Source organism: Anabrus simplex, chromosome 3 (genome assembly GCF_040414725.1).
Source record: "Anabrus simplex isolate iqAnaSimp1 chromosome 3, ASM4041472v1, whole genome shotgun sequence".
Classification (NCBI taxonomy): Eukaryota; Metazoa; Arthropoda; class Insecta; order Orthoptera; family Tettigoniidae; genus Anabrus; species Anabrus simplex.
In genome coordinates, this window is record NC_090267.1 from 100,141,022 (window position 1) to 100,165,278 (window position 24,257).

A 24,257-nucleotide genomic window follows, 5' to 3' on the forward strand; every position below is an offset into this window, starting at 1 on the left:
GATAAAAGGACTACGTGAGATACTGAATTACTTTTTTCAAAATATTTATCAGGTTGACCAACATTCAAATGCTCATGTTCCCGGTTCATGTTGTTTTCGACCACCCTATGGTGTATCTCATGTATTTACATCCCATAGGCATTACCTGGCAGCAGTATAAAGTCTTACCAGAATGCTTGCAGGGAATGAAAAACATTACACTCATGAGGAGCTGAATAACTGGCTATTGTATGTCTGTCACCACCTGACCTTTTCCTCTTTTTTCGATTGCCTTTGTCACACCGACACAGATAGGCCTTTTGGCGATGATGGGATAGGAAAGGGTAGAGGCGCGCGGCTGTGAGCTTGCATCGGGGAGATAGTAGGTTCGAATCCCACTATCGGCAGCCCTGAAGATGGTTTTCCGTGGTTTCCCATTTTCACACCAGGCAAATGCTGGGGCTGTACCTTAATTAAGGCCACGGCCGCTTCCTTCCAACTCCTAGGCCCTTCCCATCCCATCGTCGCCATAAGACCTATCTGTGTCGGTGCGACGTAAAGCCCATAGCAAAAAAATGGAAAACCAGAGAAAAACCATCTTGTGGGCTGCCAGCAATAAAGTTTGAACCCGCTACCTCCCAAATGCAAGCTCACAGCTGCGCGCCCCTAACCGCACGGCCAACTTGCTCAGTCCCTTTTTCCTTTTCGTGTTTCCTGTATTAGCTTCACTTATTAAAACAAGAGCAGAAATTTCAAGTAGCCTGGACACCAGGCACCTCATTGCCACAATGTGGTCATCTAATTGCAGTCCAAAAGACTGTTACCTCAAAGCCAAGTGTAACCGAAAACATGCCTGTTTGATTGAAATATTGCCTTTACTTGATTTTCTAGTGAAGAATCATGTTTAAAATCAAAGTAACCTCACAAGTTGAAAGTCCTTAATAAGCTGAAAATAATGCTTGCTGTACATTTTTTTTCAAATAATATTTTTGGGAGAAAATATTATTTGAATGTTCGCTCCACGTGTGCATTTAACAGTTGGTTATTGGCAGGTGTAATATAATTTTTTGTTTGTAAATTTAGTGTATGTATATTTGAACTTTCATGTTTGCTGTAATATTTTCATTCTCTGTAAATATTGTATTGCTGAATGTACTTAATGCTAGAGTATTCTGATTGCTTTTGTAATTAATTATTATGTATGTATATATATAGTTAACGTCTGTGTAAAAATACACACCAATCAAAAAATATTCAGTATATACGGTACCAGATTCTGTTGCTTTCAAGTAGAACCGATGTCATATTGCTTCATGTGAAACATAGAATAATAAGTACAATGAAAATATACTCAATAACTTAGGATCCAGTGAAAATTAAAACACTTGGTCTGTAACTAAACCCCACAAATTAAAGATAGTTTTTAATGCATCCACAAGTCAATAGAGTGTTTGTCCTCTACAAACCCTGTGGCACTCTTGAATGCAGCGGGACATGTTCAGTACCAAATTATTAAACATTTCTTGAGACAAACAATCCCACCTCTTGATGGCAGCATGTTTTATGACCTGAATCGTTAGTGGTGGATGTTGATGGTTTGAAATTCCTACTCTAAGAAGGGATCACGCATGCTTTATGCAGTTCCTGTCCAGGGAAGACGCTGGCCAGTCCATTCTGCCGATCACTTATCCTTCCAGCTATGTTCACAGCTGCTGCACGATGTGGACAAGCATTATCGTCTTATAGAGTAAATACATCTCCTACAGTCTCTGCAAAATGACTTGCTATGGGTTGGAGAGTGTTGCATTGTACACATCAGCCGTCACGTTGAACGTGAACCAGCGGTGAAACAATGCCTGTCCAGGATAGCGCCGAACCTCCAAGATGTTGGTGACATTCTACCGAGAATCATTCATTGTAACATTCCTCTCTTGCCCTCCACACACGCGAGGAGGTATCATCAGGGTGTAAACCAATTCTCACTTCATCAGTGAGCCACATTCTGGATCATTGATCTCGTGCCCAAGTCTGATGTGCTTTAGCCCATCGAATGCAATCCACCATGTGGAGGAGTCCTGAGGGGGTTATCTTGATTAGTTCCCCACCATGGAGTCTTGTGCACAGTTTGGGTACTTACAATAACTCTTCTGTTGTCTCAAAGCTCGTGCCACAGAGTAGCAGCTGTGTGTATACGGTGTTTCCATGCTTAAATTCATATATATTGGTCTTGAGGTGGTGGTATTTGCATGAATGGCCTGCGCAGTGCCCATCTGTTACTGAATGGGGGTCTTGGAACTTTTCTCGCAACTTGGAACCAACACTTTGATTCATATCAACAATGTTATCATCAGCTTATCTAGTGTGATACGATCTGCCGTAGACAGTGTAGGATGAGGTATTTCAGTTCATAGAAGCGAGTCACACTGACAAGTTTGCTTGTACGCCATTTCAGTTCTAGTGTACTGGGTTTGTTTACCAATTCTGAGTCAAATGCTCCTAGCTGTGAAGAAGGTAGGGCTGCCATGATAATTGATTTAAATAATGTACGTTATAATAATTATGTTGTGTGACCTCTGAAGAGGCCTGATGCAGGTCTTTTAACTTGATGCCTGTTGGGCGATTCGCGTGTCTGCAAGAATGGGGCCTTACCTATGATGAATTCTAATGCTGGAGATGGCACACACATGCCCATCCCCCGAATCATGGAAATTAACTGTTGAAGGTGAACACCCCGGACCCTTTGGACCATGCTAACTATTTAGTCATGGAGCTGGACAATCCATTGCCAGTCACAATTTTTACTGAATCTTCTTCACAATGCATTTCAGTCTAACCATAAATACAGCATAAATTGGTAGGTAAACTGAAAATATCCTTAACATTTTTGATGAGTATATTATGATTTTTTTTTCCTTTATGTAATAAGCAATTTTGTATTGTTACTGCTTTCTAAAAATATATTAGAGACTTTAATGTTTTCCTAATGAAGAAAATTTTGTACTGTTCATTTTTCCTGCACCTTGTGTCCTTGATTCATCACCACACCCATTTGTTTTAGGTCCTTAAAATACTAATGAGCCTGTGCGTGTGGGTAGGTTGTCAACTGTTTCACAGTGTCAGAATCAGGATTAAAGTTGATAACCTTCGTTCAGTAGATTCCAGTCATTTTACTACTGTTGTAATTCACATTTTACTTCGAAATAAGTTCACGGTCCAACTAACACCTGTCTTGGAATTTGCGATATGAATCAAGCAAATATCTTCCTCTTTCTGAAAAGTACTTTTTGCTTGGACATTGACTGTCTCTGTGACATTCTTTATGTAAAACTAGCAGTATCTTGTTGAAGTACTAGATAGGTGTACCAAATAAAACTGCATCTCTTTATTAATATTTATACATACATGCAGACAGATGTGTCAGTTATAAGAACACAAGCTGACTGACTTACTTTCTCCTTAATACATTACATTAAAGCATATTGATCAACACAGAAAATGTAAAAATTTCACAAGACTCTAAATCTCATGATTTCAAGATCATCAAGCTACAGTTTCATTCAAAATCGTGCATGTTACTGGGTCAAGATTTGAAGGGCAGCTGCAAAGGTGAGTGAAAAACTTATGTCAAAACTGAGCCAACAGGCAAGGCTCAAAATGAGCAGCATGTCGCTACGATAAACAGTACCGGTACAAAGCTATAAAATATGAAATTATAAATATGTTACAATTATGGCCATCAGTCTGATGACTTCTGCTTAAGTGGTTTGGTATTTGCAGTTAACTAGGGTAAGTAGTAGGAAGGAAACAGTCATAATGTATTAGCAGATTATTATAAAGGCACCATGCTTTCACTGGGGATGAAATTGGAAATCATTCTAATCCATTACATGATGTTATGTGGTCTCTGGAGAGGCCAGAAGCAGGCAGGACTTTCTAGCTTATGCTCATGGGCGACTTGTGCATCTGCGTATGACGAAGGTAGGGATAGGATGAAACCCGGTGTTGGCACTTATCTTACTCCTATCAAGGGGTCTGAGCAAGCCTGACATCCCCATCCAACAGATGAGTCACCATCAGCAGAATCATATGCCCTCACTCAACATATAAACTGCTCTAAATGCAAATTAATGATGATTGAAATTAAGGTCTCCACAGCTAGCACACCAGTAGTTGGATTGGTTCATCATGATCTGTATTGCATTGAAATAAATGTAGCCTACCAAAAAGAACTATAGATGAAGGAATTTTTGTTCATGGCTCAAAATGGTTTTACATTGATTTAACATGGTAAAAATGTCATGGTACCTGGGACGTATTTACAGTATGCACTATAGGCCAATATCTGAGATACACTGAGAATCTAACCCCAGATCAGGTTTGATATTTGTCTGATAGGCATTTGTCTTGTCCATCAGTTCAACATCATCGCTTGTAAGGTTGGTGGTATATAGACAGCATGTGTAGGACTTGGGTAAGCACGGCAAGAGTACCCATTTCTGCTACTGATCATATTCAAATTGTGACACGGATGTGAAAGTGTGTGTCGCTAGTGTTCGAGTGAGTGAGAGTGATTTCTTCAAAATTTTAAAAAGTTTCATGGAGAAATAAACTGTTGCTGGTCGACAAAGTGAAACAACTCGCTGGAAGAATCGGTATTTGTTGCTTTCAGCATGTCATGTGCCCATGCTACTGCCACCTTATTCCATCAGGATCTTCAGAGATGCACGTGAGTGAAGGTGTTAGATCGCCCAGGTGGCAGCTTCCCTATCAATAGTATACCTGGCCATTTGTCCAATGTTTTCAAAAAACTTGGAAATTTATTGAACATTTCCCTTTTGCCCGAGTCCTAACGTGCCGCAAAATTCACAACTTTGAATGTATGAGCGACAAAAGGTTGCCTTTGTAATAAACCACCTAAATCATGACCATGCAATTTATAATGTTTTAAAAGAAAGGCCTATGTCTGTTTACTAGAGTTAAATATAAAATCATTTTTCTGGAGAACTTTAAAATGAACATGAAACGCCAGTTTTACTTGCGAAGAAGAAAGTATATTCCATATTTTGTAAAATAAAAATACATTTACGAGTCGGTTATTGACAGGCACGAGGTGTCAAGAGGTGTCTTCTTTCTAAATCGTTGGGCTGGCCTAATGTACATTTAATACCGGTAATAGGTTTATTGCGGGGCGCGCGGCTGTGAGCTTGTATCCAGGAGATAGGGGGTTCGAATACCACTGTCAGCAGTCCTGAAGATGGTTTTTCCATGTTCACACTAGGTAAATGCTGGGGCTGTATCTTAATTAAGACCACGGCCGCTTCCTTCCAACTCCTAGGCCTTTCCTATCCCATCGTCGCCATAAGACCTATCTGTGTCGGTGCGACGTAAAGCCACTAGCAAAAAAGGTTTTATTGCAGCTAATGTACATTTAGAGTGTATCTATTTCGTACCTTCAGTGATTTCTGTTCTATTATTTTCATTCTCCGTGTGTTGTAATGCTTAATGACAGTGTAGGCCTAATCTGATTCCTATTGTAATTATGGAACCGTACTGGAAATTCATTGATTTCTCTTCTTTGTTTAATGCGTAATTATGTATGCACTTGCAGAATACATTATGCTCCTTTGAGTACTTTCGCAATGAAGAAATTGTGACGATCACTTTTCGTGCACTTTGTGTTCTCAATCACCAACGAGTTGTAGCTCGATCGCCACGCCCACTTGTTTTGATCGCTAATAATATGGCGGACGCGGCGTTCAAGAAGATTCAAATATGGCGGTCGAATAGCCACTCTATAGACCTCTTTCTAACTCGTTGTGTTGTACACAACTAACAGTCCAGTCTGAACTGTCACAACTAGAGCCAATAATGCACTGATTGTCTACTAATTCAAAAGCACACAATTAACAATACGATACTTCATTGTCACCTTCGCATGGGGGAGTTTCTAGACTCCCAAATAGCAGAGGAGGCATGCCTCTATAGTATCTTGACCATGCGGAGAGAGGAGCGCAGGCGGTAACTTATCTTTCCTCCACCATCCCGCTCCAATCCCCAAGCTGACGGAAGGGAAACAAAAACTTCCTGGGTGACAGGCTGCCTCCCTGTCAGGATAAGCAGTCTGCTGTCGCCATCTAGCGGAGCGATCAGCGAAGCGCATCATTTGTTGTCATCATTTAGCACATATCAAATAGAGATTAGTGTTAATTTAACAAAATAACAAGAGCAAATAAGTGTGTTACGATGATTAATCGTATTTCTGCGGGTAGGCATTGCCTCAAATGGCTCCAAGTAGTTTCGCCACTGTTATTATCATAAATAAATTTCAGTATTTCACCATTATTAGTCGCCTCCTCTATCGGGACATTATATCCATCTACCTTTGCTGGCTGAATATTTCTGCCATCTGAAAGTCCTCGCATATGCACTCCCCTTGTTCATTAATGATCCCAGGAATGTCCTTCCGGGAACCAGTTTCTCAGTGGCGTATGCTGGTATCAAGACGTGGGCTACCACTAGACGTAGGCTACCCCTTTTCGATAGTTGGTTTAGGGAACATCAAGCCTTAAGCATTTTGAGCTGCATCCAACAGCCAACGGAGCTGCCCGCTGTGTTGTCAAGGCTGCTTCACAAGCTACTGCCCTCGCCTCTGCCACCGCCAATACTCAACACCTGATCAATCGAGTTGATAGCCTAAGGTTTAGCAAATTGAAGTCCAGCTTTGAGGCTAAATGGATAGAATGCTTGCCTTTGGTCCGACGGCCCCGGTTAAATTTTCAGAATCAACTCCCTCATACTGTTAATTCCCCTGGCTTGGGAACTGGGCATTTATGACGTCTTCGCCATTCATTTTATCCTTATTGGGTCACCACCAAGCCTATGTAGATGCCATGCACTATTATTATTATTATTATTATTATTATTATTATTATTATTATTATTATTAACATCATCATCATCATAATCATTAAATAACAATGTTGAATTTTACAGCGGTCGTACCCATCGTTCAATGGTTAATTATCTTCCTCGGAAGATCGGTGGTGTTGTCCGACCCATGATCACAGGTTCGATTCCAACCAACAAAAGAGAACACTAAACCTGAAAGATTGCGTTTCATTTTAGCAGATCTACCAATAAAAAGAAAACTATATTACTCCTATAACAGTAGCCCTGCAGTGTCTTACTACAAGGATGTAGAAGTAAACGGGAGTGAAATACTAGCACTCCGTTATCTATATATTTAAGTCAGAAGGATGAGGTGAGGAAGTATATACGATGAGTAACGCATGGTGATAGTTTAGCAGTGGCGATCTGACCGACCGAAGCCTAGCACAGCTATCCTCCGCCGGTTCCCGCACCTGTAGGCAGACAGCAACAAGCCGCGTGAAGCGAGTCGATAGGAAGGGACGAGAGTCTGGACTGCAATATCAATCTCCGAAGCCTTGTTCTCAGAAATACATGCGACGTGTTTTCTCATTGCTTTCAAGGTTTGCAAATGGAACAATGTGTCAGATGATTACAATATAATGTGCTTTAGATTTCCGTCGCTCGCATTTGAGGTTTGGGCTTCACTCATAGCCTTGGTAGCCCTCAGTATACGCCACTGCAGTTTCTGTCTAAAGGTATCTATACATGTCCTTCCATTGCTCCCTAAAATTCATGTGGCTCCCAATTTCGTTTGCCATCATATTATCCTGAGCTGATTTTTTCGCTGAATTCAATTTCCTCGTGAGCTCTTTGAATCTTACCTTACTCCCACAAACATTCCCTAACTCTATTTCTTTCTAATCTGAGCTTCATTCTTTATTTCTTTATTTCCATGTTATAATATAATGGGTCCTTGCTATTCCTTACCACTTTTAATGTACATATCTGTTCTTACACTCCTCAACAATTCCTTTAAACCCATCCCATAGATTGTTTACTTTTTACTTACCATTTTCCATTGATCAAAATTGCTTTTTAAAATTTCCCCATTCCACTCCTATCAGCCATATGGCATTCCCTGATAGTCCTACTTTTGCGAAGTTCCTTTCTAACACATTTCTGTTTAACTCTGACAGACAGCTTCATGATGACTTATACCATCTATCACTTCAGTTTCCATATACAGCCCATCTGGTTTTATTAGCACAAGTCCAGAATATTTTTCCCTCTAGTTGGTTCCATCACTTTCTTATTCACCCTTCGTTGGTCTTGATTTATATCATTTGCATACATTTTACTACATATAGACAGAAAATTAACTTTCACAAGTTCATACCCAGGAACCGACGGCAAAAAAATGAAACTAAAAAGAACCACATGGACACAAGCAAGAAGACAGACACATGGTGAGAGGATGACGAAGTTTTGGGAAGATAAGGTGAACAAGAAGACCAAAGGTAACTAATGGCTCTACGTGTTCCTTAGAGGGTCAAATAATAATAATAATAATAATAATAATAATAATAATAATAATAATAATAATAATAATAATAATGTTACTGTATCTGTTATACATCCCATTAACTCATTTTACGGTTTTCGGAGACGTTGAGGTGAAGGAATTTTGTATCGCAGTAGTTATTTTATGTGCCAGTAAATCTACCGACAGGAGCTGACGTATTTGAGCACCTTCAAATCTCACTGGACTGATCCGGGATCGAACCCGCTAACTTATGCTTAGAAGACCAACGCTCTACCGCCTGAGCTACTCAGCCCGGCCGTAAAGGACACGTGAATTAAATTGAATTGAATGTGATGACAACATGTGCGTTAAACATTGATGATTCTTGAATTACAGGAAGGATTATAGTTAACTCATTCGAATACTGCATACTGCACGACTAACTGCATTTCATAAGGACGTTCATTCTGTCAAGTTTGAAGTTTGAGTTATCAACATAGTTCATAGAGCATACACGAGTAGACAGCTGACGCCAGATGAACTCATGCGCAGAACGGTCACTTTCACACTATAAAATCTAGTACCATACTATACGATTTTACCGTGTTCTGCACCGAATTAATGAGATAGATTGGCCTCACACTAATTCAATATATTCATATAATATGCTTTTAAATGCGTAAGCGATTTGAACGATCATTTCGTATCATTTATCTCAAATGCTTCGTCTTATTTTCCTAAATCTAATACCGTAACCTCTCCAGTATGAATATTTTATTACGGTATTTATTTATTTACTTATTAATTTATTTATGTATTTATTTATTTATTTTTTATTTTTTTTTAATTCGTTAGGGCCATCTATGGACCACGGTGCTTGTGTTTTAGCTGTTTCTTGAAGTCATCGTCGTTGTTTGCCACAATTGGTGTTCTTAGCGGCTGGTTTGGCAGCTGTTTTCTTGTTGGTACCTCGAGCTTTCCTGATGGCCCAGTAGTCCTTCATTTTCCGGCTAAATTCAATCTTACGTTCCTCAGACCATTTCCTGGTCTCGTCTTTTGGTCTGTGGGTAACTTCTGTGAGGGATGTTACAAAGGATTTAGTTTTAAGAGTTGTATGATAGTTACTCCGATCAGCTGTGTCGTTTTGATTTATGTGGAGTTCCGAAAGGTCCTTCTCCACTTGCTTCATCCACACGAACCCAGTAGCTTTGCCCTTGTTAGCAGCCTTGAAGATCCTATGAGATAATCTATTTGAGTCCATTCTGGATAGGTGTCCGTAAAAAGCCAGTCGCCTTCTTCTGATGGCATCTATGAGATTTTCTTGGTGTTTATATAGCTCACGATTTGGTTGATACCATCGGCTTCCATCTGGTAAAATTCTTGGTCCCACTATCCGTCTCAGGAACTTTCTTTCTTGTACCTCGAGGGCTCTTAGTGGGGTCTTCTTAGTTAAATATAGACACTCTGCTGCATAGAGGACTGACGGTCTGATTACTGCATTGTAGTGTCTTAGTTTGACATTCATCGACAGTTTTTTTGAAGCATACAGCTTTCTACAGGCATGGTAAGCCTTATCTAGTTTGAGTCTCCTGTGTTCAAGAGCCATTGTTTCACTGAGGTCCTCTGAGAACCATTCCCCAAGGTACTTTACACTTTTGACTCTCTTGATGTAGATATTATCACTGACTCTCATCTTTCCAGGGGCATCTTTGATGTTAGTAACAAACTCGGTCTTTCCTATGTTGATCAAAAGACCCGTTTTAGCCGCTATTGAGTGCAGTGTTTGGAGCTGAGTAGTAGCCTCCTGTATGTCATTTGCCAATAAAGTCAGATCGTCTGCAAAGGCTAGGCATGGTATCCTCAGGTTGTCTGCTTTAATCCCCATCCGTAATCCAGTGTTCTCTGGAAGGAATCTCATCCACTCTCTAATTATCTTTTCCAGAACGCAGTTAAATAATATACATGAGATGCCATCTCCTTGTCTCACCCCTGTTTTAATGGCGAAACTCTCCGAGAGTTGTCCTCTAAACTTTACTCTGGCTGTGGTATTGTGCAAGGTTGCTTGCACCAGCCTGTTGATCTTGTCGTTAAGTCCTAGTTCTCTTAATGTATTGTAAAGAGTAATTCTATCTACTGAGTCGTATGCTTTCTGGAAGTCGACAAATATAGCTACCCATTGTCGAGCTCTTGATTTGCTGTATTGAAGGATGGTCTTCAGATTTTGTATCTGCTCGGTACAGGACCTCGATGCTCTGAACCCTGCTTGATATTCTCCTAACTCTTTATCCAACTGTCTTGTGACATGGCGTTCCAGAATCTTGGAAAATATCTTATAGGTAACAGCAAGGAGTGATATTCCTCTGTAGTTACTGGGATCTGTTTTGCTTCCCTTCTTGTGGATTGGATGGATAATGGCTGACGTCCAATCATCTGGGAGCCTCTCACTAGTCCATATGTCCAGAATTACTTTATGTATGCTCCTGAAGGTGTGTTCTCCGGCATGTTTTAGCATTTCTGCTACTATCCCGTCTTCTCCAGAAGCTTTATTGTTCTTGAGTAATTTAATTACATCTCTGACTTCTTCATACGTTGGAGGAGGGATAAACTCAGTATTGGGGTTAGTTGGTTCTGTAACTTGGAGACGTTCAATAGGTTCTTCTGCATTTAAGAGTCCTTTGAAGTAGTTAGCTAGGGTCTTGGTACAATCGCTGTCATTAAGACACAGCGATCCATCTGGTCTCTGGAGATGTAAAGCAGGGGAAACGAATTGGGTTGTTTGTTGCTTGAGGCCCTTGTATAGATCTCTAGAGTTGTTCCTTACAAAATCCTCCTCTGCTTGCTTAATCAGTTCCTGGTTGTGCTTCCTCTTGGCCCCTCTTATGATGCTCGACGTAGTTTTCCTCTGTGCAATGAAGGCTTGTAAATTAGCTTCGTTCTTATGTACATTCCATTTGATCCACGCTAGCCGCCTAGCTTCTATAGCTTTATCACATTCGCTGGACCACCACGGATGCTTGTTCCCTTTAGGTCTATTGGGGATTGTTTCCTGAGCCGCTACTGTTATGGCATCCCTAAGTTGATCCCATTTTGTAGATGTGTTAATCCTGTTGGTATTATGAATCAGCTTCTCTTGGTAACTAGTGCTGTCTTCTTTGAGTTTGGTGATATCAAACCTAGGGATCTTCGTGTTTTTTGCTAACATACCCGTGGTCTTTATTAGTGGTTTCAGGTTCGTTTTAACCAGAGACAGGTAGTGATCAGAGTCAATGTTGGCTCCTCGTATCACTTTGACATTCATAATATCCCTGTGGTGCAGCTTGTCTATTGCTACGTGGTCAATTTGGAATTCACCCATCGTGCTATTTGGGCATCGCCATGTCATTGCCTTTCTGGGAAGGTGTTTGAAAGCTGTAGACATCAAAAGTAATCCATACTTAGTGCAGACACTGATTAAGCGTTCCCCATTTTTGTTGGTTCTCTTATGGGCAGGATACCTTCCGACAATCTTCCGGTATTTCTGTTCTCTACCGATCTGGGCATTGAAATCTCCTAACAATATAGTCGTATGATGATTTGGTACTTTATCAAGGGTTTCTTCAAGGGCATCCCAGTACTGGTTTGTCATTTCTGGGTTTTTCCTGTTAGAGTCATTGGTAGGAGCGTGGAAGTTAATCATTGAGTATCCCCTATTCTTGCATCTGAAGGAAAGCACCGATGTTCTATCGTTTGGTGATGAAAAGTCAAGTATGCTTTTAACCAGTAGATGGTGTACTGCGAAACCAGTCCCAAGGAATGGTACATTTTCCATTACTCTATTACCAGGTTTCCCTTTATATATTCTATATCCTTGAGACTCTATGGCTTCTTCGTCCGGAAACCTAGTCTCTTGGAGAGCTGCTATACTGATGTTCTTGTCGTTCAGTACATCAAGTGTATGCTTAAGCTTTCCGGTCTTGATCAAGGAGTTTATATTGATTGTGGCTAGATACGTAATATTTCGTTTCAAGTTTCGTTTAGATCCGACTGGGTCACATGAAGGTGTAGGTCCCCCAGAATCCGATGACCTACTTGTGGATCGTCTACCACCTGAGGTATTATGTTCATTAAGTTTGTACTTCATGTTTGATACAGTCTATCACACAAGTGATTAGGTTAGGTCACCCGAAGGTAACAAGTTTTTAACTATCAGGGTTGTAAGCCCTGAAGCCCCCAGCACTGATCGGTTCACTGACCCAGTTTCCGCTGGGATTGGTTACCCAACCTCCACTGGGTTGCTCAGTTTAGCAGGGACACCTCGTGCAGGTTACGTGCTGGAGTTGGAGTGAAAGAGGCTAGTTGGATTCTCTTGCTGAATCCAATATGTTATGTTGCAGATGGCCGGCAACGACGCATTTCACTCCCTTTTGTCCGGAGTCACATGGACTCCCCCAGGTTCATTCCCGGAGCCTTATTTTTATTTATTTATTCTTTAATTTATTTATTTATTTATTTATTTATTTATTTATTTATTTATTTATTTATTTATTTATTTATTTATTTATTTATTTATTTATTTATTTATTTATTTATTTATTTATCTGAAAATACACAAGTTTTGCACCCAATTAAGTGCCTTCTTGACATTCTGTAACAATCTATGAAGTTAAAGTTTAACAAAAACAAACTAAAAAATCAACAAAAAACAAAATAGAACAAAATTAACATTATATATGATACCATTTACAACTTAAAAGAAATGAAAAATTCACTAAGAAATCACACAGTAATACAAAGCAAAAGACAATACAAAAGAACTAAAAAACTTAAAACACACGGCCACGAATGAGTACTGGGAAGTATGATGAATACCAGAAAGAAGGAATTATCAAAAATTTACAAATTCTAAAGGCAGGTTTCTAGTTTCTTATTGAATTCATTATCCTATTCGGTGAATATATCGATTTCTTTTGTTACAGTGCTATAAAGCGTTGTCATTTTTACGAAAGGTGAATTTGTCTAATGCAATGTTTTTTACCTTTGAACGTGAAATAATTGGTGCTGACGTGACCTTGTCTGCGGAACATGGAATGAAATGCGTTTTAACAGGTCCAAGGAATCAAATTGTTCTATTACAATTTTTCTTAGTATTTGTATAGAAATTAGGGATTGTCTGGTTTTCAGTGAAGGAAATTAAAATATATTCCTTAATAACTGGGTTGATGTATCGAAAGGGAAAAGTGTATTAAACATTTGTAATAAAGATAACGTAGGAACTTGTTTTGTACAATTTCAATAATAATTTATTTAACGCGCACAATGTGCAAAGAATTACTATATAAAACATTAGTCTTCGTTGCAAAATTTCACCAGTGATTCTGATCGCTGTTTACAATTTAAAACATGGTACCTAGTACAGTGTGCACCACATCTTAAACATACACAGTTCAAACCTGGTTCATGATAACGCTTTATATTACACAGTTTATAATGGAACCCATGAACGGAGAACCTTGTCAGCAGGTGTGGCAGTTCATATCCACCTTGAACCCACTCGCGATTTAGCATGGCATCGGTAGAGTAGAAATTTTCCCAGATGTCAGCCTTCTTCGATCGTAGGTCTCGAAGCAGATGTATATAGGGTGTTGTTGCTGGAAGTAATAATTGTAACCTTAGCTCTTCCACATAAAATCCCTCTCTGGATAGCTCATACACGAGCCGGGAAGGAGAATATTTGGAGAGGCACAGAGCCCGTTTCAAGTAGATTGCCTTCAACTTCTCGATTTTATCTAACTGTTTCATACTCAAATGTTCCCAAATGTTACAATTTCAATAGCATTCACTTGTTGCTTTGTATACGGACTCCACATTATTAGAGAATATTCCAGTATGCTCCGTACTAAGGTAATAAATAATTTATTCAGTACAGAGGGCTGGGTAAAAGGTCTCGAAGTTCTTATAAAAAATCCTAGTATTCGGTTAACATTCTTTGTTATTGTATTGATATGATTGTTGAATGTTAGCTTTACATTATTAGGCCGACAGGGAGAGGGCACCGAGGGTACCAGGACCGTCCCCCTTGTTGTCCTTATAAATGTAGTTTTCAGAACTGGCTATACCGTATTCTAATGTTCATCTCTCTTTGTCTACCCGGTTTCTCTAATTTTCAAATTATTTCGCTACTACTGAAATTGTATCATCCGGACGCTTTTCTGCGTCTATTTCTTCGTCAAAACTGTATTGGCGTGACGGCAACACAGCCCCGTTCGAAGTTTTTGGAAACCCAGTGAAACTCTTATTGTTTTCCATTGTACCGAGCGAGTTGGCTGTGCGCTTAGAGGCGCGTGGCTGTGAGCTTGCATCTGGGAGATAGTAGGTTCGAATCCCACTATCGGCAGCCCTGAAGATGGTTTTCCGTGGTTTCCCATTTTCACACTAGGAAAATGCTTGGGCTGTACCTTAATTAAGGCCACGGCCGCTTCCTTCCAACTCCTAGGCCTTTCCTGTCCCATCGTCGCCATAAGACCTATCTGTGTCGGTGCGACGTAAAGTCCCTAGCAAAAAAAAAAAAAGTTTTCCATTGTAACGTTGCTATATATCTTTAATAATATTCTCTTATTCTACGTTTATTTGAAATACTATTTTGCAAAATATTTTGTCCTACAATTATTTTCTACAGTTCCGTCTGCTGATTCCTTTCGTACTATGTATATACACCGTGATGTACGGTACACCACAAAAGACAACCATCATAGATAAAACGCTTTCGAACGTTTTAACGTTTCATAACGTTAGAATTTGATCAGTGTGTTTTTATGTTACTTGCTCATTCCTCTATATACCTGGGAAGATATTTATTATCTCCTGTGGTCTTATCGGCGAGAGTTTATCAAACGTACGTTGAGTTTCCTTCTAAATAATTCTTGAATGGACTTCGATGGATCGATATATATATATATGATTGTGTGCTGTTACATCGCCGATCACCTGACTTCTGAAGGGAAGTCTGTGTCTCTTGTTAGGTGTCGGATTTTGTGGCGAATTTTAGAATACTTAGTGAATCTCAGTAAACAGTCATCATGGGGTCGTTATTTAGAAGTGAAGAAATGACTCTTTGTCAGTTATTTTTGCAGAGTGAGGCTGCTTATGCCTGTGTTTCGGAACTTGGCGAATTGGGGTTGGTGCAGTTCAGAGATGTAAGTACTGAGACTCGAAGTTCAAATTTCGTCCTACAGATTTAGTGCCCTGTATTTTGAGTTTATCAGTAGTTCGAGTAAGATGGAACGTGTTTGTTTCGTGTATCATGTTCTTGTTCAGCAAGTGGTTGATTGTCACTAACTTTATCCTTCCATTATGTTCGGGGGTGTAACCCATTTATAGCAGGTTGTAGAATCTTTCATGTCCGCCTCAATGGTTACACAGTCAATATTATAATCTCAAATCCTTCCTAAAAGGTTAACTTGTGTATTTCAGACTTAGACTTCAATTGCTCTGCCATAGTCGTAGGTTGTAGAATCTTTCATGTCCGCCTCAATGGTTACACAGTCAATATTATAATCTCAAATCCTTCCTAAAAGGTTAACTTGTGTATTTCAGACTTAGACTTCAATTGCTCTGCCATAGTCGTAGGCTAGAGGAAACATTTTGACTGCTGTTCGTGTAGTAAAGTGTAAATCATTCTCATGTTTTTAGTTTGCGGTCTTGAAAGGAAATAAGGAAAGGAATTAATTGTTTTTAAGTATTTGATCTTGGAAACCACCTGCTCCAAAGATTGCGAGGATAAAGAGGATGGTTGCTCAGAGGTACTTCGTCTTAAAATCTTGATCACCACTACCTCGACAAAATACAATAAAAAGGGGGCCGATGACCTAGCTGTTAGGCCCCTTTAAACAACAAACATATAAAAGAGGATTCTAACACGTTCCTGAGCATGAAATGGCAGACTGCGCTCGGGTGCAAGTTGTTTTTTTTTTTTGCTTTACCTCACCGACACAGATAGGTCTTATGGCGACGATGGGATACGAAAGGGGTAGGAGTGGGAAGGAAGCGGCCGTGGCCTTAATTAAGGTACAGCCCTAGCACTTGCCTGGTGTGAAAATGGGGAAACCACGGAAAACCATTTTCAGGGCTGCCGACAGTGGGGTTTGAATTCACTATCTCCCGGATGCAAGCTCACAGCTGCGCGCTCCTAACCGCACGGCCAACTCGCCCGGTAGGTGCAAATTGTGAGCCCTAGGAATAACTGGGGTGTTTTCAATGGATTTATGGAGGTTTTAATAGTATATGTTGACATAGTGATTGTAAATGATTAAATGTTAACATGGCTTTATTTACAAGTTTTACCTATTTTATTATCAGGGTATCTTTTCCCACACAAAGTCCCAGCAATAGGCCTAGATAAATTTATGGGCTGATGTTGGTCCTCTCCTCCCATCTTCGCTTTATTTTGACCCCCTTTTTTGACCTGGTTAACTGATTTAAATATGAGTAGCCTAATGGAAAAGAACAGACAGAAGCAGAGCTGTTGGAAAATAGAAAGGAACACGTAAGAAAAACACGACAGTATAGAATCGTACTAGCTGTGAGCCTGTGGAGAGACTATAGTCTGTGCACCTTTTAGCGATATTACTTTGTACGGGGGTGAAGAGTAAGGAGGGAGCTCTCCCGGTTCTGGTTATACTGCCAACTGAATGGAAATGAAATCTGAATTGAACCTATAATGTTGTTTGAGTCATCAGTCCATAGACTGGTTTGATGCAGCCCTCCATGCCACCCTATCCTGTGCTAACCTTTTCATTTCTACGTAACTATTGCATCCTACATCTGCTCTAATCTGCTTTTCATATTCATACTTTGGTCTACCCCTACCGTTCTTACTCCCTACACTTCCTTCAAAAACCAACTGAACAAGTCCTGGGTGTCTTAAGATGAAAATATGATCGATCAATATGAAGTTTCTAAACATGTATTATCTTATGCCAACAACTGTGTCACACATACATTATTTAACATTATATAACATTTCTCGATGCAAATCTTGTTCCTAGCATGAATTATATAGTTTGGCTTTGCTGTGTAAACAGCAACAGTATTAGTATATAAAGTGTACGCCATATGTTGCACGGCGATGCATAAGCGATTCATAGTTTGTGTTTCAAAGGTTGCCAATACATATCTCGAAGATAACCGAGGTCGGCCGATTCAGCACTAGGGTGTGCATGTATCATTAAGAGGTGTGTGTACTATATCTGTTCTTGGATTCAGTTGGGCTCAAACAAGTTTTAAGTTACACTTTCCTGTAAGTGCAACAAGTTAGTAGGTCCCCTTTGCCTGATGAACCATATTGGGGCATTGTATTACATTATTATATTAACTTTCTACATCATTACTGTACATTAATTCTTGTGGTAATATCCCAGGCCCAACTTTGTCAGTTTGCTCTATTATGTTACATCATAGTAGCCAGCAAGCAATCGTGATCTATGACTAATATTTTCACACTAAAAATATAATGCTAAATTAAGTTAATATAGAGGCTTATATTTAATGTGTTACCTTCATTGTAAATCTAAGTTGGCTATATGCTTGGTATTGCATATGTTCAAAACAGGCAATTTGAAGCGGGGATTGGTCTGAGAATACAAAAAATTAAGATGAGAAAGGCAATATGATTGAAACTCATCAGAGAAACATTAGGGATATTGTGACATATTTATTGTCATTTCAAATTATATTTTGAGGAATGTATGAGGTTGATGGGCAATTCCATTGTCAGGTGCTTGTCAACAGTCAAAATATATTCAGTAATTTGTAGTGGAAATACAAAAAGAATTATTGTCTAATATAACAATACTTTTGTGGTTTAGTATTCATTGTACATATTGAGCAAAACTAATTTAATTATACAACAGCATGCACGAAGGTAAGGTTAATTAGGCCTATACACATTTTGTAAGATTATTCATAGATTTCAAAGAGAATTAACAGAAGCTTCAGCACTATATTTTTAAAGTCCTAAACCTAAATTTCTGCATCCAGGAGGTAGTGGGTTCGAACTTCACTGTCGGCAACCCTGAAGATGGGTTTCTGTGTTTTCCCATTTTCACACCTGGCAAATGCTGGAGCTGTCCTATATAAGGCCTAGGCTTTTCCTATTCCATCGTCGCCATAAGACCCGTCTGTGTTGGTGCGACGTAGAGCAAATAGTAACAAAAAATGCAAATTTTACATTAAAAAACCTGCAGTATCCTATCTACTTTCAAAAATATGTACGTTTTCTGAGAACTCTTGTCAGATTTACTGGATTTGAGTTCAAAAACTTGTACTCTTGTTAATGTAGCCTTAAGAAAGGCTCTACCACAAATTATATAATTTTTGTTGTATCCATTAAAATAATTTTTATTTCTAATCCCCTAATTTTCTTTGCAGATTCCCAGCATTTGTCTAGAGTGCTTTGGTTTTCATCAATAGCTTGACTTGTTAAGATGTGAAAATTTACAATTCATGATATGGCACATTTTAGGAAGTCATTTGTGTGGTTGATTATAAATTTCCTTTGCCTCACTTTATTCCAAACAGCTCTTTTTGTTATACCATCATGTAGTGTAGGTTTTTGTCAAGAGTACAAACAGTAATAACTATAATTTGTTTATGGCTCCAATGAGCGCTCTTTATCTCATCTTGAGTGAGTGCTAGATAATTTTCTGTAAAATCTATGATTTGTAATATTACCTCATCATTAACAGAGGTTTTAATGTCCTTGTAAGATGCAGACTGCAACCTTTTTACAAAATAATGTTCTTCGAGTTTCTTTAATTGAGCCTGAAGTTCTGTTATTGCTTCGTCCATAGTTCCATCATTTACAACCAATTTTGAGTGACAGTATCTTCAGTCTACTATTTTCATTGAACTACTTAAGATGTATCAACTTCTCCATCTAATATGGTGTGCAAATTCATGATACACTTGTCACATTCATTTGTCATTTCTCACTTTCTACATCACAATAAACATGGCATGCACACACATATTAAGGCATTTCATATAATACATTTTTAGGCTGTAACTCATGAAATTTTGAAGATTTGATAATGTCAGGGTTCTTTCCTTAAATAAAGCAAATACCTCTGTTGGAACAGCAATGAAACTACCCGTTTCACTCCTTCCCCAAATTCACAAACCATATATTTAGAGATGCAGCCAATTTTACAGCAATCACATAGCACAACAAAAGGATCATTCTTCTTCGTTTTTAAAACGTAACTTAGAAGTTCACCGCCTTCTTGATTCGCAATAACATTGCTTGTCCAGACACAACATCCTCCCACCTTTGATTTTACACTGTCAAACCAAATTAATTTACACATTAACAACATATATTAAGCAAAATTTCAAACACAGTTTAAGTTCTTTCACTCAAGAAAACGTGAAGGGATGTTCACTTTCCTGCCTGTCCTGGTAACTTGGCACCTTGCAAGTGGATACCAGGATCTGGAGACCTTGGAACAGGTATTTTGGTATTTTTTGTGGTAACGTCTATTGTTGCGCCTTTACCTGGGCTTATGGGAGAGAAACACATCTCCAAGGGATAGATGTGTTGTATTGGCCGGATGAATTCTCCAGCAGCAGTTTTCACCTTCACTACTCGTACTACATTGTCCTTCCCGGGGAATACCTCTGTTACTCTCGCCGATGGCCAGTCCATTCTCTTCATGTTGTTATTGCCGATCAGCACAGCATCTCCACACTTTATCTCTTCTTTCCTCCCCTTCATGTCTCCTTTCTTGTGAACGAGTTGACCTAGATACTCCACTCTGAATCTCTTCCTCAATTCTTCTCTCAGGCATTGTTGGTATTGCAGCCTTTTTTGATAAATGAATGTTATCAACGGAATCGAGATCTGGCACTCCCACCCTTTTGATATCTTGTATGTACATTAAGGTGTCAGCCACAAGGTCATTCTAGTCATCTGATATGTAGGTCAATGGTCTGGAATTTACAACTGCTTCCTCCTCTTCCCTGGTCTGACTTTCACGAAGATCAAAAATCCCTAAAACATCCAACTTCCATAGCTCTGGTAAATTATTGGTTTGTGTCAACATGGTGATTAACATCACAGCATGGTTAGGTTGCTCGAGCCCTCTTTCCATTTGTCGCATCCTAGTTGAGTTTCCACTGCTGTGAACCCACATTCTATTTCTTCAGTTTTTCCAGTATAAAGCTTCGCCACAGCGTCAGCTCCTAACAGTATCTTAGTTGCTGGCTGTCCGTTTCCGACATCAGTTATTTTGATTCCACGTTGGTTCAGCTCTTTCAAGCAAGCCGTAGACGAGACTCGAGATATGGATCCGCATATTATGGGCTGGTCTAGTACCTCAACGTTGCTAGCGTAGTTTCCTTCCAAGCTTTCTAAGTAGATGCTGTAACATCGGTGCTCTGTTTTCTTGGTTGAGCTCCCACCAAATAGGACTTGTTTTACCATCTCAGTATTTACATGTCGACACCTCATTTCTTCTGCAATCTTCTTCAGGATATACGATCATAGTGAACCTGAGTCAATTAGCACCCTTACTTTCCCCTTTCTGTCACTGGCAACGGATTTACCATGAGTGTTTGAAGAAATACCTGAGGTACACTGACTAAAACACGTTTTGTTGTATTCATCATTTTTATCTTCTACAGATAAATTTTTCTGTATATTTCCTAGATTTGGACACATGATTGTATGTCTTTTGGAGCAGATTATGCAACTTACTCTCTGCTTGCAGTCCTTTGCTCAATGACCATGTTTTAAACATGCATAACATCCTTTCCCTTTTCTCATCAAGTCTTGCTTGTGGCTAAGGGACAATTTTTGGGCATGGAAACAATCACTGTCATGAGTTTTATCACAGAACAGACACACAACAGGACTCTTCTTCTTCTCACCAGAAAATAAATCTGCTGCAGTAATCATAACTTTGTTGTCGTCAACTTGCTCTCTGTTGTTGGCCTGTTGCTTAATATCTCCAAGAACTTTGAAGCCAACTTTTGCTAGTGCTATTCGTTCTTCACCCTCAGCTTCACACTCCAAGAATGCTAAGACGTTTCAATCGGTCTTCATAAATTCTACCTTCTTCGTTCTCTTGTTCGACTGTTGCAGGGTTCCTTAACCACACGCGAAGTAGAACTTCTGGAATACAGGATTCCACAAGTGGAAATAGCATCGCTGCGAATTTATCTGATGTCATCTCGATTGATTCCAATGCTCTCAGGTGTGCTTCTAACTTATCATAGAGATGAGCTATTTCAAGCCTGGTTTGGGTCTGTTACATTTTTTATCACGAGTCCTAGTAACTCTCACGTAATATTCGGTCAATAATTCTTCCTTACCGAATCTCTTTTTTAAGCTTTTTTTTATAATTTTCAGCCGATGCGGGGAAACTCTCTACAAGCTCTCTGGCTCGTGAACCTTCTATTGTAGCCTGAAGCAAATACTGAAATTTATCTGCATCTTCCATATCACTGTCTTCATCAATTCTTTTAAACTGATTCCAAAAACCCAAAATTATTTCACTAAATTGTTTCAGCTCTATTTTAGGAAGTTTAAGTTTCCTCCTACTTGAGGTTAGGGATGAATTAACCGACTGTGCATCATTGACTAGTCCAACTTGATCCATTTTTTCTCTATATGCTTCTGCAGTGTTATATTCTGTTTCAAAGTCAGCATTTTCATCATCTAACATCAATGTGGCCATTTATAGTCTAGTTTATTAAGATCGCCACATAACCTGTCTAATGTAGAAAACTTTGATTTTACCATTTCCTCATTCGGATTCTCAGAATCTATTTCTTGTGTAAAACTGTCATAAGTTTTAGTAAAACATGCTCTCACCACTTTACGTTTCTTCCGTTACGATAATAGACCTATAATAACCAGATTGAGACTCACCAATATCTGCGTTATTACATCATGTCGGGGTCACCAAAATTATGTTGGAACAGCATTGAAACGACCCGTTTCACTCCATCCCCAAATTCTCAAACCGTATATTTAGAGATGCAGCCAATTTCACAGCAATCACATAGCACAACAAAAGGATCATTCTTCTTCGTTTTTAAAACTTACAAGTTCACTGCCTTCTTGATTCACAATAACATTGCTTGTGCAGGCGCAACAACCTCTTTTACTGCCATATTCATATGATGTTTTTGAAAATTTAATCCGTTTCTAGTTTTTGGATATCTGCAACAGATTTGACGTCCTTGATGCCACATGCTTGTCTGCTTACTTCATCAGACTTTAAAAAGTTTTCAATTCTCAAAAGGAGGTCTTCTGGAATCATGCGATTCAGACCTTCAGAAAAAAGTCTGCCTTGCCATTTTTGAAGGCAAGTTTTCATAAATCTGTGGCCACGAACCTACTACGCTGGCGTAGCAGGAGGAGAGGTGATACTCCCACGTGGCACGTCCCAGGTGGCAGATAGGGGGGTCCTAACCGGCTTGCCGGCTCACTTGAGGGAAATCAAATACCTCTCACGGACCAAACACACACCCCCTGTGGGTGGGGGACGCACATGTAGGATACACCCGCGGCATCCCCTGCCTGTCGTAAGAGGTGACTAAAAGGGGCCCCAGGGGCGCTCTGCTTGGGAGTATGGGTTGGTGAACATGGGGCCCTTAGCTGAGTCCTGGCATTTCTTTCACTTACTTGTGCCATGCTCCTCACTTTCATCAATCCTGTCCGACCTCCCTTGGTTAACTCTTGTTATTTTCCGACCCCGATGGTATTAGAGCATTCGAGGCTTGGGGAGTCTTTCATTTTCTTGCCCTTCGTGACCCTTGCCTTTCTTCGTCCGTTACTTCATCTTTCAAAGTGACGGATCCCTTCTTTCCTCTTCTTTTTCTCTCTCTCCACCCCCTGTGGGTGTGGGATGCAGACGAAAAATACACCCACGGTATCCCCTGCCTGTCGTGAGAGGCGACTAAAAGGGGCGACAAAGGGATGATTGAATTAGAACAATGAAACTACTTTTGATTCGTACCATCACACGGGGAACACCATGGGTTGCCTGTACTTGGGAGTAGTACCACTATATTATGTACAAAACAGGTTTGTGATTAGTAGCAGCAATGAGTTGGTTCTCCTGTGGGTTTCCAGTACCCGTGAGTCGTACCCATGTGAACAACACCGTGGATCTGGGCGTTGCCTGTGAGTTGTACCACTATATGAGCGCTACCGTAGGTGTGCGTTGCCTGTGAATAGTACCCACTATGTGAGGAACACCACGGGAATACCGGCACCCGTGACTAGTACACCTAGGTGAGGATCATCAGTTTGCGTTGACTATGAGTGGTGCCATTGTATGAGAAACACCATAGGTCTGCGTTAGCTGTACGACGTACAGTACTTGTGAGTAGTACCATCATGTGTTGAACACCGTGAGTCTTCGCTACTTTTGATTCTACTTTACTAGTGATAAGTACCATTCTGAGGGGCCTTTGACCTGGATTTTGGACCCGTTTAGACATCGAGCATCCTCGATTCAGGATTGTGCTTTATAAGTGGTCCCTTGGTGGTCAGTAATACTATTATTTATGGTCTTTTTTTTAGTCGGATCCACTGTTTGTATTTTTGGTTCGTGTCCATCCATTCATTCTTCATGACCTTTTCTTATTTTGGTCAGTGGATGATTTTGACCTTTTTGTTTGTCATTTCATTTTGTACCGTTAGGGGCCGATGACCTTGATGTTAGGCCCATTTAAACAAGCATCATCATCATCATAAATCTGTTTTCTAAGCGTCACTGTTCTTGCAGGGACCACACTGTGTTGACATAGTTCGCATTTCAATAAAAAGGTGTTTATATATTTTCCTGGTATTTAATTCACTTCTAGTAACTTTGTCGGTAAAGTTCTTCAGTGCTATTCA

General features: G+C 39.7%; 1 protein-coding gene across 4 annotated transcripts in view; it reads left to right on the forward strand.

Annotated features, from left to right (window-relative positions):
- Positions 1-15,333: 15,333 nt before the first annotated feature.
- Positions 15,334-24,257, forward strand: part of LOC136866028 (V-type proton ATPase 116 kDa subunit a 1) — a 338,604-nt gene continuing 329,680 nt past the window's right edge. For all 4 annotated transcript variants that reach the window (XM_067142636.2, XM_067142639.2, XM_067142638.2 and 1 more), the window contains exon 1: positions 15,334-15,543. In XM_067142636.2, the coding sequence (XP_066998737.2) occupies positions 15,427-15,543 (117 nt within the window). In that variant the 5' untranslated portion in view covers positions 15,334-15,426. The remainder of the gene's footprint in view (positions 15,544-24,257) is intronic.